The sequence below is a fragment of the Jaculus jaculus genome, chromosome 14 (assembly GCF_020740685.1).
Source record: "Jaculus jaculus isolate mJacJac1 chromosome 14, mJacJac1.mat.Y.cur, whole genome shotgun sequence".
In the NCBI taxonomy this organism is placed as follows: Eukaryota; Metazoa; Chordata; class Mammalia; order Rodentia; family Dipodidae; genus Jaculus; species Jaculus jaculus.
This window is the reverse complement of record NC_059115.1, coordinates 19,022,574-19,036,736: the sequence shown is the minus strand read 5'-3', so window position 1 is coordinate 19,036,736 and position 14,163 is coordinate 19,022,574. Positions and strand designations below refer to the sequence as shown.

General features: G+C 55.8%; 2 protein-coding genes across 3 annotated transcripts in view; both read right to left on the bottom strand.

The window, feature by feature from the left end:
• Window positions 1-3,387: 3,387 nt before the first annotated feature.
• Window positions 3,388-10,159, bottom strand: Spib (Spi-B transcription factor). 2 transcript variants are annotated; one of them, XM_012952231.2, is made up of 6 exons: window positions 10,137-10,159; window positions 9,353-9,380; window positions 6,056-6,131; window positions 5,632-5,852; window positions 5,097-5,247; window positions 3,388-3,879 (listed from the first exon to the last, which is right to left on the bottom strand). In XM_012952231.2, exons 1-6 carry the CDS (start codon window positions 10,157-10,159, stop codon window positions 3,581-3,583), a joined length of 798 nt encoding a protein of 265 aa, XP_012807685.1. In that variant the 3' UTR covers window positions 3,388-3,580. The 2 variants fall into 2 exon arrangements, with proteins under 2 accessions (XP_012807685.1, XP_004672611.1); XM_004672554.2 differs by having other exon boundaries at window positions 6,056-6,128.
• A 732-nt stretch (window positions 10,160-10,891) lies between these two features.
• Window positions 10,892-14,163, bottom strand: part of Pold1 (DNA polymerase delta 1, catalytic subunit) — a 28,173-nt gene continuing 24,901 nt past the window's right edge. Inside the window, exons 19-27 of the mRNA XM_004672553.2 lie at window positions 14,024-14,161; window positions 13,094-13,269; window positions 12,674-12,826; window positions 12,492-12,594; window positions 12,092-12,224; window positions 11,905-12,018; window positions 11,609-11,661; window positions 11,437-11,534; window positions 10,892-11,051 (exon numbers count right to left, since the gene is read on the bottom strand). Coding sequence (XP_004672610.2) covers window positions 10,946-11,051; window positions 11,437-11,534; window positions 11,609-11,661; window positions 11,905-12,018; window positions 12,092-12,224; window positions 12,492-12,594; window positions 12,674-12,826; window positions 13,094-13,269; window positions 14,024-14,161 — 1,074 coding nt within the window. The 3' untranslated portion in view covers window positions 10,892-10,945. The remainder of the gene's footprint in view (window positions 11,052-11,436; window positions 11,535-11,608; window positions 11,662-11,904; window positions 12,019-12,091; window positions 12,225-12,491; window positions 12,595-12,673; window positions 12,827-13,093; window positions 13,270-14,023; window positions 14,162-14,163) is intronic.

Below are 14,163 nucleotides of genomic sequence, written 5' to 3'. Positions count from 1 at the left end.
TATGGAGTCCTGAGACTCCCAGGAGGCTCTGGGAGGCAGCTCAGAGCCGCCCCACATTCCTCCTGCGTGCTCTAAAGGGCGAGAAATAACAAGTGGACACAGAGAGAGAACTAGACTAATGTGGCCAAGGGGGACAAGCTGGGACACCTGGGTCTGTGGGAGGAGGTGCGGATGCGCAGTGTGAATGACCTTAGCTGGTGGGGGTGCACAGACTCTAGAGTTTGGGGACACAGAGCCCCATATCCTTGAGTCCTGGAGAAAGGAGGTGCTTGGATCCTGACGACGGAGAGGAGGGGAAGGAGGAAAATGGAGGGGGAGGGAGGGTACCTGGTCCAGGAAGAGGGGGAGGCAGAGGAGGAAAGGGAGGAGGGGAGAGGAGGAAGAACTGGACATAGGAGTGGGGGGAGGCGAAGCAGGGAAGGAGGGAAGAGGAGATGGATGAGGAGGGGGGAGAGGAGGGAAGGAGGGAGGGAGGAGAGAAGCAGTGCTGGGGTCTCAGGTGTGCAAGGAGGGTTAAGGGCACGAGAGGGGCGGAGTCCCATTGCCATTCTTAGTAAGTGCAAGTCAGGACTTTTCTGGAAACTGGAGCCGGGAGGGAGGGTCCGGTTTCCCCGCGTCGGCAGGACCGGAACCTGCCAGGGGGAGGAGGCCTCGATGTCCCAGGGAGGGCACTGGGGCTCTGGGACTCTTGGGAGCGCGCCGGGCAAGCTGCCCGCGCCTGTCCCCTGGGCCCCCGAGGCGGGCGGGGAGGCTGGAAGGCTCTGGAAGGCTCGTCCGACGCCAGCGCCCTTCCCAGCGGGAGGACCTGTGGCTTTCCGCGCCGGGGCTGCACAGGGCCCCAGGTGTGGCTGGCCGTGGAGGGGCTAATGACCTGGACAGGGTCAGGGATAAGAGAGAGACTGGGGTGAGGTACTCAGGGGTGAGAGAAGCCAAGTCCCTTCCCGCTTTCTCCCAGAGAGGTTCCCACCTCCCCTATTTCCAAAATCCCCTAAGAGCCGGAATCTTCCCCGCCCCTAGGGCGCCTAGCCAACCAGAGGTAGACGTCATCAGTTGCCAGGCAGACTTCCATGCCAGGCCCAAAGGGCCCAGCGTGGTGGCGTCATTCCAGCACTGGAGAGGCTGAGCAGAGGAAGTAGGATTGTCATGAGTTAGAGGCCAGCCTGGTCTATAGTGCAAAGCCCTGTGCCAAAACAAATACAGACAAATCCCCTACGCCTAGAGTGGGAGGAGAGGGGGGAGTAAGCCAGGAGGAGGCAGGGGAGACCCAGAAGTTCAACAGGAGCCCTGGGCTGACTCTTGGCACCCGGCTGGGGCATTCAAGGCCTCCGCAGGCCCCGACTGCTGTTTCATCTTCCGTTTGCTCTCCCATGCGCCCACTTGCCCTCGCTCTAACAGTCTCAGCAAGCCAGCCTCGGCGGAAGAGTAGGCTCTAGTCCCAGAAAAAGGGTCCCAGGACCATCTGTAAACTTAACTTGTGGTTTTATTTTAGTCCACTTGTAAGGGATGATGGTAGATATTTGCAAAAAGAATCTTCTTTGTGTGCGATCCTTGGGAAGCATTGTGCACCCTCTCCCATTTCCTCTTCTGTGGAGGCCAGGCCCTAGCTTTAGCTGGTCAAGTGGACCTCCTGGCCACCGTGGGGTTGGGTTTCAAATATGTTACAAGCCAGGGGTGCAAGGTTTGTTTTGTTTTAAGCCTTCCTCCTCCCCTTCCCCTTTCTTGGGACTTGATGTGTGTGGCTCAGCCCTTGTAGGCTCAAAGGTCTGGACTCTTGAGTCCCACTGTGGGCCAGTGAGAGCCCCATAGCTCAGGCTAGCTTCACTTGAGGAAGGTTACGCCCCACCAGGTGGCTGGGAAAAGTCATAGGTAAAACAGGCATGGGTAGGGTATGGCCGAAGAGACCCCCTTCTTGGTGCTATAGCTGATAGTCTGAAGCTTGACATCCAGAAATATGGGTCATGCAAAACCTCTCTAGCTTGAAGGGGGGCTGTTAATTCAGGTTCCTCCCCCAGGCCCCTGCTTTAGAACACTGGGATGAACTAAAGAAACCAGTGAGTTTGCCTGGGTGGGTGGTGGAGATGGCTTTAGATCTCTCATTAGCAATGGGATGGGGTAACAGGGCATGATGGTTCACATTTGTAATCCCAGCACTCTAGAGGCTGAGGCGGGAAAATTGATGTGAGTTCAAGGGTAGCCTGGGCTATATAACAAAACTTTCATCTCCAAAAGAAGAAAGTCAAGTGTGGTGGCATGCCCTTCTAATCCCAGCTCTGGAGAAGCTGAGGCAGGAGGACTGCTGTGAGAGTGAGGCCAGTCTGGGCTACATACAAAGACCTGGCTGGTCTTAAAGAAGCAGAGGGAAGAAGGGAAGGAGGGAAGAAAGGAAGGAGGAAACTAAAAAGACAAGACCAAGAAAAAAATGGAAAAGAGCCAGGCATGGTGGCACACACCTTTAATCCCAGCACTCAGGAGGCAGAGGTAGGAGGATAACTGAGTCCGAGGCCAGCCTGAGACATAGTGAATTCCAGGTCAGCCTGGGTTAGAGTGAGACACTACCTTGAAAAGCCAAAAACCAAAATTAAAAAAAAAAAGAAAGATAAGGAAATAGAGTGTTGCCACCCCCTGAAAACATCAGCCAGGTGGTAAAACGACTCTCAAGTACAACATAAGATGGTACCCTAGAAGGGAAGGGGTCCATATGAGAAGTTGGAGCTGCTAGGACTCTAGAGGGACCTCCAATGTGATCAAAGGACCCCAGATTGGACAGGGGTATCCAGGCTAACATTCACAGAACTCTCACCTGGCCCCTGACAAATCATGTCAGAAGTGATCCACCAACCCAGAGTGACCCTAGATGTGACTGGAGATTTCCAGACATACAAAACTGTGACAACAGAGCCATGCAGGAAGTGAGAGCTCAAGGGTGACAGGAAGATATGAGGGGAGACGGACACGGCAAGATTCATAGATGCAGCTTGATGTGGTGGCTTATACCTGTGGCCACAACACTCCTGAGGCTGAGGCTGCTGAGTTTGACCACACCCTGGGCTATACACATGACGTTGTCTCAGACAAAAGAAGTCATAGACACAAGAACTGATATGATGATAAAGGCTCTCGGGAGGGCCCCAGACATAATTAGGAGATCTCAGATATGACAAGGGACTCAGGTGAGAAGGCTCTAGAGGGACCTGCAGTTCACAGGCAGGGCTTGGAGCTGCAGCAGCGCCATCTCCTGGTATGACAGTGTGGGTGCTGAAGTGAGTTCCCAGACACCCCAGGCACCTAAGAGAGGGAGCGGGACCCAGATGAGCGGACCTCAGTTTTCCTTCCCAAGGGGGGAACCCCAAAGGAGCCTTGGCATTCTGGAAGCAGTGCTATCTTTCACACAGCAGAGACACCAAAACATGACCATGCTGGGGCCCCATTCATGGCATGGAATCCCGGAGACACACTAGGAGGGGGGACCCTGGGCAGCGCTTAGCCACCTGGCAGCCCTCTACCCCCAAGTGTGGGGCTCCGTGTGGATCCTCTGGTCTAGGGTGTGAGGGACCCGGCAGTGAGGTCCCCAAGTCGGGGCTCAGGCGCGGCGAGCTGCCGGCAGCAGCGCGCTGTCGAACTGGTAGGTGAGCTTGCGCTTGACCTTGCGGATCTCGCCGGTTTTGGCGTAGTTGCGCAGTGCGCGCGCCAGCTTCTGGTACGTCATGCGCTTGCGGTTGCCCTTCTGCTGGCCCCAGCGGCGAGCCAGCAGCTCCTTGTGCTTCGAGGAGAACTGGAAGACGCCGGCGCCCGGCTCCACCCACCACACGCACTCGCGCATGTCCCCGCGCGTCAGCAGCCCCAGCAGGAACTGGTACAGGCGCAGCTTCTTGCGGGCACCTGCAGGGGGTGGGCCCGCGTTACAGGGGCGTCCCACGCCCCCACCACACCCCCGGCCAGCCGGACCCCTAACCCGCTTTAATTTCCAGAATTGAACCGGGCCTGGGGACCCGACGCATCCTATTCGTACCAGCTACTCGGGAGGGTGAGGCCAGAGGCTCACAAGTTCAAGGTCTCTCTCTGCCTGAGACTCTCAAAACAAGTGAAAAGATGGGAGAGGGGGTGGGGGCTGGAGATATGGCATAGTGGTCAAGGCGCTTGCCTGCAAAATTAAGGACCCAGGTTCGATTTCCCAGTACCCACGTAAGCCAGCCAGATGCACAAGGTGGTGCATCCGTCTGGGGTTCGTTTGCCGTGGTTAGAAGCCCTGGTGTGCTCTCCATCTGCCTCTTTCTCTCAAATGAAAATAGAGGATTTTTTAAAATATGGGGCTAGGGCGACGGCCCAGGAGTTAGAGGTTTGCAAAGACTGCGGGCCCAGTTCAAATCCCAGCCACTCACGAGAAGCTGGACACAAAAACTGGCACAAACGTCTGGCGTTCCCTTGCAGTGGCCCCGGTGCACGTGGGCAAACACGCACGCACGCCCACGCCCACCCACACACACGTGCAAAGGTGGAAAGAAGGCTGGGGGCGTGGCTCAGCGGTAGAGCTCGTACTTAGAACCCACAGTGGAGCTGAGGGCTTGGGGAGCATTTAGAGAAATTCTACCACTGAACCACCACTACAAGTGGCGAGCATTTAGTCCTGATCTTTTCAGGTGGCTTGCGAGTACGAGGTGTCGACATGCTAATTTTACAGATAGGAAAGTGAGGCACAACAAAAATTGATGACCCCAGGGTTCAGGCACTGGGGCAGAACTGAGGCATTGAGTAGTTGGGGTGGGTAAGTGTTTTGGGCTTCCATTTGCTGCTACAGTGTCAATGATTCTGGGGACACTGACATCCCGAGTGCTTACACTATGCCCAGCTTAGCTGCCCTGCACACGTTATCCCCACTCATCCTCCCTACAAGCCTTCTGAACGCATTCACAATCGCTTCCATCCCCACTGTGCACCGCAGAAAGCAATGCACAGCAAGGTTGGGGTACTTGACCAAGGTCACCCAGCCAGCAGGTGGCATGGCTCTGAGGACCTGCCCTGAGAGAGGAGTAAGTACCTAGGGAGACTTGGTTCCTTCAAATCTTGTAGCCCTCTACCGAAGTCTCACTCTCACATACCTGCCTCAGAGCCCCTCCCCTCAGGGCCAGCTACAAAGGCCTCGTCCGACTCGCTGTCAGAAACCTCCAGGGCAGGGCTGTCCAGCACGATGTCCTCCTCCTCCGACAACACAGGGCTGGGATACGGAGCATGGGCCAGGGGAGCCAAAGTCTGCAAAAGGCCAGGGTCTCCTGTCCCTCTGCGTCCTACCATGTGGCCCTCCCCTCTTCGGTCTCTTTCTGTACAGAGTGGTTTGCCGCTCCATATAGTGCCCATTGGAAACCAATGCCCAGTGAGGTTGAAGCACTGCCCAACGCCACACAGCCAGCAAGTGGTGTGGACCTGGGAACTGCCCTCAGGTATGGTGTATACAGCAGGGAGCCCAGAGGACAACCTCTGTTAACCTCATGCAAAAGGAAGTCAGTGGTCTCAAGGGTGTTTATGTAATGACATCATGTTACCCAATTTACAGGGTGGCAGAAGGAATTTGAGGGGTAAACAAATGTGCCTTCCTCCAACCATTAGGGGGAGTTTATCTGTCTCCCTTCCCCTCACCTGGCTGGTGAAGTCCTCTGAGGAGTACACTGGGAGGCCGGGCCCTGGGGCCTCCAAGCTGGGGGCTGGCTCGAGGGTCCCTGTGGGGCTGTAGACTGACGGCACAGGTTCATAGCAGAGATGCATGGTCTGGGGGTGGCCAAAGGCGGCAGAAGTGGGGTCGAAGGCTTCGTAGGGGGTGCCCAGGACAGGTGGGGCCTCAGTCCAGCCCCACACAGAGTCTGGGAGGAGGAACAGAGTCAGAAGCTGTGGAGTGCCCTCCCCCCACCAAGGCCCCTGTACAGAAGGGCCTTTGTAAGCTGTGCAAATCTCAGACCCCAGGATTTGCATGGAGCGGGGAGGGGGGCTGTCGGAGTACAGGCAGCCCCAGGTCAGGAGGTACCTCCCATGGGTCCCAGTTCACACTGGGACCAGGGTCACTCACCAGGGGCCCCATCTGAGTCTGGGTAGCTGAAGGCTTTGCAACTGTCCAGGTCATAGAAGACACCCTCTGGGTACTGCTGAGATGAAGATACAGTCATTCCTGGCTTTGGGGACCTCTCCAATCCCTGGAGAGACCAACCCAGTCCATTCGGCTCATGGGGTAGAGAAGGGGAGAAGCTGGTGAGGACAGAGACAGACACCAGGCACAAGGGACACAGGGCAGCCAGCTTCTGCCATGCCAGTGATTCCCTTATGATACAGTTGGTGTCTGGGAGAGGTGTGGCAGAAGTCTTCAGCTCTCTACGTTCCTAGGAGAGTTGGTGGGGGGAAGCAGGCTGAGTAGATTTGTTTGCTTGCTTTGGCTTTATTTACTAATTATTTATTTATAAGGAGAGAGTGAAAAGAGAGAGAGAATGGATGCTCCAGGGTTTCTAGCCACTGCAAATGAACTACAGGCATATGTGCCACAATATGCATCTGGCTTATGTGGGTCCTGGAAAATCAAACCTGGGACCTTAGGCTCTTCAGGCAAGCACCTTAACCTCTAAGCAATCTCTCCAGCCCTGTTTTGACAGTTTTTTTTTTTTAAATTAAGTTGTTTATTTATTAGAAAGCAGAGAAATACAGAGAGAAAGAAAGAGACAGAGAGAATGAGAATGGGCATGCCAGGACCTCTAGCCACTTCAAATGAACTCCATATACATGTGCCACTTTGTGCATCTGTCTTACATGGGTACTGGGGAATCAATCAAACCCAAGGAGTTAGGCTTTCCAGGTAAGACCTTAACCACTGAGCCATCTCTCCAGCCCTGTTTTGGTGTTTGTTTTTTTAAATTTTTATGAGGTAGGGTCTCATTCTAGCCCAAGCTGACCTGGAATTCACTATGTAGTCTCAGGGTGGCCTCGAACTCACAGCGATCCTCCTACCTCTGCCTCCAGAGTGCTGCTGGGATTAAAGGCATGTGCCACCACGCCCAGCTTTAAAAATTGTTTAATGTATTTATTTGCAAGGGGTGAGGGGTTGAGAGAGAGAAGAAAGAGAATGAGTGTGCTGGGGTCTCTAGCCACTGCAAACAAACTCCAGACACATGCACCACTTTGTGCGTCTGGCTTTACGTGAGTACTGGGAGTCGAACCAATGTCCTTAGGCTTTGCATTAGGTAAGTGCCTTAACTGTTGAGCCATCTCTCCGGCTCTGTTTTGGAATTGTTTTAATTTTTAAATTTTATTTTTATTTGAGAGCGACAGACAAAGAAAGAGGCAGATAGATAGAGAATGGGTGTGCCAGGGCCTCTAGCCACTGCAAACGAACTTCAGACGCATGTGCCACCTTGTGCATCTGGCTTACGTGGGTCCTGGGGAATCAAGCCTTGAACTGGGGTCCTTAGGCTTCACTGGCAAGAGCTTAACCACTAAGCCATCTCTCCAGCCCTGTTTTGACATTTTTGAAACAGGGTCTACACTGTAGCCCAAGCTGGCTTTGAGTTTGCAGCAATCCTCCTGCCTTGGTCTCCTGACTGCTGGGATTACAAGTGTGGTTTATACCTTTAACCTACTGCTTTAGCCACTGAAGGCCAGGAAAGGCCGAAGCTGGAGATGTGTGCTATTCCATGACCCAGCAGACTACTGTTTGGCAGAAGAGGTGCAAATCTGCCTACAGCTCTGTCCCCACCCCACACTGGAAGCAGAGCAGGTGTCCATCAGCAGAAAGGGAGATGGCATACTATGAAGCAAGGAAAAAGGACAGATACCCAACACAGACTGGCAGGAAAGAAACCAAGCGATCAAAGGGATCTGCTGCATGATTTCCTATGCTTCATACATCAAATGAATCAATGGTGTATGTAACATGTTAAGTGTGCTGGGATTGTTTAGAGAGGGATGTAAAGAAAAATTCTAAAATGTGATTGTTCTGAATCTAGGTCTGGGGGTGGTCACTCAGGCAGGTAAGACACAGAAACTCACTGATGTGCACAGTTTTAGAACAGCAAGCCAGGGATGGTGGTACACACCTATGATCATAGCACTCAAGAGGCTAAGGCAGGAGGTTTACAAATTCCAGGCCAGCCTGAGCTGCAGAGTGAGACCCAGCCTCAAAAATGTTAGAACAAAGAAAAGAACACTCTTTTTTTTTTTCCCTTCCATCAGCTCCACAAGGCATAGGGAAGAATGAGATCCTATCTTAGAAAGGAAGGGGATGCTGGAAGATAGCTCAGTGGTTAAAGGTGCTGACTAATTGGTTGTGGTGGCACACACCTTTGCACTGAGGCAAGAGGCCCTGGTTATCCCCTCTCACACACATGAAAATAAAATTTTTGGGCTGGAGAGATGGCTTAGCGGTTAAGCGCTTGCCTGTGACGCCTAAGGACCCGGGTTCGAGGCTCGGTTCCCCAGGTCCCACATTAGCCAGATGCACAAGGGGGCGCACACGTCTGGAGTTCGTTTGCAGAGGCTGGAAGCCCTGGCGCGCCCATTCTCTCTCTCTCCCTCTATCTGTCTTTCTCTCTGTGTCTGTCGCTCTCAAATAAATAAATAAAAAATTTAAAAAAAAAAAGAAAAGAAAATTTTTAAAAATCCACAAAAGGGGCTGGAGAGATGGCTTAGTGGTTAAGGTGCTTGCCTGTGAAGTCTAAAGATCCAGGTTCAATTCCCCAGTACCTACATAAGCCAAATGCACAAAGTGGCACATTTGTCTGGAGTTTGCAGTCGCTGGAGATTCTGGCACACTCATTCTCTCTCTCTCTCAAATACATAAATAAAATTAAAATCCACCAAAGTTAAGCTGTGTGGCGGAGGTAGGAGGATCACAGTGAGTTCAAGGCCAGCCTGAGCATAGTAATTCCAGGTCAGCCTGGGCTAGAGGGAGACCCTACCTTGATTAAAAAAAAAAAAATCCACCAAAGTTGAAGGGGGTTTCTTGCAACAAGAGGAGGAAGGTCTGGACTCTCTGGCTGAGTTGTTTATGAAGGTATAGGGGAGAACATTCTAGAATATCCCAGCACAAACGATTTAAGACACAAAAAGAAAAAGGAGGGAAGAAACTGAGGAAGGAGAATACATGGATAATGTGGAATAGACAGGCACAGGCAAGTGGGAAGAAATGACCTCAAAATTTCCGAGGGGCATCAGAAGACACAGGTCTTTGGTTGATGGGGATAGGCATTGGGGAGTTACCTAGGAGGAGCCAGAAAGAGAATTGGGAAGGGGAAACTGAGGCAGGGACCAAATGCTATCTTTAGGGAAGGTTAGTCCCATGGGCCATTCGGATCCCTCATCCCTCTGGGGGCCCCTGACTCACCAGACAGCTGAAGTGTGGCCCCTCGAGCCTGGTGGGAGAGAGACAGGGGGGCATGTCAGGCCTGCCCTCAGCCACCTGAGTCTCTAAGTGGCTGTGGTCCCACAGGGGGATGTGGTGGCAGCTGTGACCACCACAGCTCTGCAGTCTGGTGGCTGTCCCTTGTGTGAGCCCAACCCTCCCACAGTCACCCCCACAGGGACAGGAAGTAGGGGGCGGGTGCCAGGCAAATGTCCCCCCTCCCCTGGATTTGCATAGACAAAAGGAGGGGGCAGGGAAAGTGAGGGGGAGAAAGTCTCCCAGCGGAGGTGGGGGCAGGGTGGCCAGGGGCTGGATAGGGGAGTCCGTTAGATGGGTTCAGCGATGAAAGCACACTGGGGAGGACAGCGAACATCAGCACGAAAGGGGGAGGGGGACAAGAGGCTGGAGGAGGAATTTCTTGAGCGCCAAGGATGAAGAGCTAGGGGTAATGCTGGGTGCCCAAAGACAAGCCGACTGGAAGAAATGGACAGAGCAAGGGGCAGGAAGCTCCACACACAGGAGACATGGGCAAGGCGCAAGGTGGACAGATAAGTGGGTTGCCTGGGAGAGGGCTTGCGCAAGAAGGAGCAGCAAGTGACCCGAGACCATGAAATCTTTAGGGATCTGCGGCTGAGAGGATGGAGGGAGCCATCTCTGCAGACAGTGGGACCCGTCCCACCCACCTATCTGCTCCTGGGTGTTAGAGGGGTTCCCAGAGACGTGTGGGGTGAGAGTCCCAAGTGCAAGTTTAGGGGTGCCCACTTACTGTGCAGCCTCCAGGGCGAGCATGGTGGTTCTGGGCTGGCTGGCCTGGCTGCAGTGGCCACCCCTATATATACCTTGGCCTGTCCCCCGCCCCCCCCCAGAAGGAGGGGCGAAGCACCAGGCCCTCCTCAAAAATCCCCTCGGGGAGGGGTCTGGATTGCACAACCCTCTGGTCACGTGACGGGGTAGGCGGGCCTAGGGGCTATATGGATTTGGGGATCCCCATTTTTGGGGTGGGGATGGGAGGCTGACTCCAAAGGGGTGGAAATGGGAGATTGGAAAGGAAGCCCGAGTGTTGCCGTGATCAGAGGCAGAAGGGTTCAGGAGCCAAACCTCAAGGGGAGCAGGGTGCCAACTATACAAGTTGACCAGGGCAGAATGACATCCAAGACAGTGAGGGACCAAGTGAAGGCTGTGCCAACAGAGGTCTAAGAATACAGGGTGGGGGATAAGCCCTGGAGGAATTTGACCACCAAGACCCCAAGGAGGAAACACCGTGGGCGTGACATGGCATGGGGGGTCCCCTGGACTCGCTGAGGAGTGAAAGCCAGCCTGTCAGGGGCTGCCCCGGACCCAGAGGGACCCAGTAAGCACCTGACATTGGCAGGCGAACAGCAGTCCCCTGGGGAGGAGCAGTTTGGGGCTAGAGGACTCCCAGTCAGGGCAGAGGAGAGCCCAGAGAGGGCCTTGGGGTAGCAGGGAGGCCTGATCAAGGAAACCCGACCTTCATTCCCAAGGACCACAACACACCGGGCAGCAAATGGACTCAACTTTATTCAGCCACCCCGGCAACCCGCCCAAGCTTGCAGGTCACCAGGCCTCAGGGCCTGGAGGCCCGAAGCGCCGCAGCAGCCGCTCCTGGTCTTCCAGGTCCTTGCGTACCTTCTTGCGCATGTAGAAGATGGGGCAGTCCCGGCTGTGGGCGGGAGGCTCGGTCAGGACAGGGCAAGCACGGCCGCGGCTGGTCCTTTCCCAGGACTTTGGCCCCCGCCTGTTGCCCACCCCGGGGAGGGGGCTGTTTGCTCAGCGGGCACAGGGAAGACGATAACAGCCGGTGCCCAGAGAGATGGCCTACCTGTATATCACCTGTCACCTGTCGTGGGAACCCGCCCCGCCCACCTGTTCCCTGGGGAAAGCCCGGCCCCACCCTGGGGGAGGCGGGGCTGCGGTGGGGGCCATGTTCCGGGCAGTGGACCCTGCCCCACTACAGGCAAGGACACAGCTCTCGGGGCTCCGGGTCTTAAAGGAACAGAGAACGTGGGGTCACGGACCCCACCCCCGCAGTCTGAGGACTGCCACACCTGGTGCAGATAACATCCTCGTGCAGGCTGCCCTGGCAGCGCTGGCACTGCGTCCACAGGCGCGAGAACCTCTCCTCCAAGGCGTTCAGGTGTGACACCTGGGGATGCAGGGGACTGAGCGGGGCTGCGGGGACAGCACCCAGTCCGGCTCCCAGGAAAGCCCGTCCCTCACCTCCTTCTGATACAGCTCCGACTCCCGCGGCCGGCAGAACTCACACACAGCTCCTGAAAGGGTCAGCACAGAGCTGAGCCATGCCCTGACCCCCATCCCTGCCCTTCCCCACCCGCTGCCCATCCCGACTTCTGAAAGTCCCCAGAGGCTGGAGAACAAGGGCCTAAGTGTGTGGGGAAAACTCCCCTGGGGAACCCCAGGCGGGGGAGGACCCTCTACTTGGGTGCAGGCAGGAGAGGCTCCCCACACCGCAGAGGGGGCTGGAGACCTCAGGGAATGGCAGCCTGGGGTCTCACCCTCGTGATTTATCACTGAGCGGCAGCCGATGCAGCAGCTGCGGCGCTTGGCAAAGGCCAGAAGGCCGCCCACCTTGCCCGTGAGGACAGTCTTGCAGCGCGTGTGGTCACCTCCTGCAGGGGGGAGGGTGTGAGCGGCTGTACCCCTGATAACCCCTCCACGTGACCCTCACGTCCCTGGCCTTACGCAGCAACACGGCCTCCGCACGGCTCTCGCCCAGGATGGGCTCAAAGATGCGTAAGAGCGGCTTGGCCAACTGCTGCTCCAGGTAGTACTGTGTGTCAATGGGCAGGCTGTGCTCCAGCACGAATAGGGGGTCCTGCAGTGACCAGGACATCCAATGTCAGAGGGTGGGGTCCTTGGGGAAGTGGGATGACCGATGCAATAGTGGTCGTGGGAGGCTCCAGGAGGGCCAAGGTTGGTCAGTGACTGAACTGGCTGACCACAGCAGGGTACAAGAACGGTGAGAACGGCAGCAGAGGCTGCTGAGGGCCCGCCTCTGGGGATGCAGGTTCCAGGGCACACCCAGGGGCTTGGAAAGCAGAAGTGAGAGCCCAGAGAGGGGAGCAGCCCAGGTGGGCCTGACCTCCGACTTCATGTAGGCAGCCACGCCCTTGGCAGCTCCAATGATCACATAGGGCACTCGGTCGCCTAGGCTGGGTGCGCTCCCGGGGTCGCGCTTCCTCATCCTGTGGAGAGGGGCGCCGGGTGAGGGCGGGCTGTGGCTGCCCAGCTGGCAAGGTTATTTCTGGGTCTCCCCATGCCGACCTCTCAGCCAACTCCACATGGGCCTGCTTGCCCGCATAGTCAGCGGCGGCCCGGGTCAGCTCTTTAGTGATGACCAGCTGCGAGATGTCAATGCGGTTACACAGCAAATCTGAGATGACATCCTTTGCGTGGGCCACAGCGCCATCAGGGTCCCTGCAGGGATGGGAAAGTGTCACCATAGCTACTGAAGGCCACGCTGGATGCTTCACCAACCAGGAACCAGGAGAGAGGCTGAGCCATGGGCACAGAAGACAGTCACAGCTGCCAACCTAACTTGCCACCAGGGAAAGAAGACCCTGGCACCTGTCCCCAGTAAGGGCTTGGGTGAAGGACCCTATATATGAGGGAGGACGCTGGGACCTAGACCCCTGGGTCTGAGGGGGTCTGGGGCTGGCTTCTTGGTCCAAACGGAGCACAAACCGGTCCACGAGGATACGGCGCAGGGAGGAGGTGACAAGGTTGGCCACAAGGGGGCAGTTGTCTCTGCGCACAGCCTCCAGGCCCTTGCAGTCCATTCGGTCATGGGTGTCCGGCCGGGAGGAGAAGAGTAGGCCAGCATAGCGTTTCTTGCTGATGAGCAGGTAGGGGAAGTAGACCTGGGAGGGACCAGTGGTGGTAATCCCTAGTATGTGGGACTCAGTTCCCAATCCTGACACTCCCTCAGAAACAGTACTAGCAAACATGGTCCCCAAGTCATGAGTAAAACAGAAGCATGCCTGAACCGGGTAACATGAACCCTAAGATGCCCTTGAGCCTGATGAACACTCCAGGGACCCACATCTGACAACATGGAATAAGACTAGAGCTGGCCCCTAAAACACGGCATCCAGAGGGGACACAGTGATGTCTCCTCAGCAACATGAGGGGAGGTGAAGGCCTGGGCTGTGTGTGACTTCCCTAAACGAGGAGGCCTCCAGTCAGGGCTGGCCTGCTCAGAGGTGCACACTGAAACCACAGGGAAGGGATGACCAGGAGATCATGGAGCCTCATCTGAGAGCCCTGGAGTACCTGTGTGGGGCCCAGGTGCTCCCTATTTGGTCCCCACCCACAAAGGGCACCCCATGCCTACTGGCAGAGGGAAGCACCTAGAACCTAGACCTGACTCAAGGAAGCAGAACAAGGGGTGTCTACACCTGAACAATGGGGCTCCCACAGGGCTCTAATTTTGTTACTCCAAAACAGGGCTTGAGGCACATCAGGTCTCCCATGTCCTAACAGGCCAGGGATCCCTCCAATTAATGTATTCTGCAGCTCTGGAGGCACCCCGAGAAGCAGAGACCACCCCCACCCCCCAAGCTGGCAAGACCCACAACTGTCTCCAATGAGTGGAGTGTAAGGGAGGCCTTGTACCTTCTCAAATTCAAGCCGGATGGGTGGTGGGAAGTGACTGGACACCCAGTTGGCTGCCTCCCGCCCCAGAGCCATTGCCTCAGCCACAGAGGAAACGCCGAATCGGCACATGACGGAGTCAGTATCCCCATAAACCACCT

What these genes read in the sequence shown, in the direction of transcription:
- Spib (XM_012952231.2), bottom strand. Translation starts at nt 10,159, where the DNA reads ATGCTCGCCCTGGAGGCTGCACA. An exon ending in AGACTCAGATGGGGCCCCTG is followed by an intron (nt 5,853 to 6,055) that starts GTGAGTGACCCT and finishes TCCTCCTCCCAG; the next exon opens with ACTCTGTGTGGGGCTGGACT. An exon ending in GGGGAGGGGCTCTGAGGCAG is followed by an intron (nt 3,880 to 5,096) that starts GTATGTGAGAGT and finishes CACCCCCTGCAG; the next exon opens with GTGCCCGCAAGAAGCTGCGC.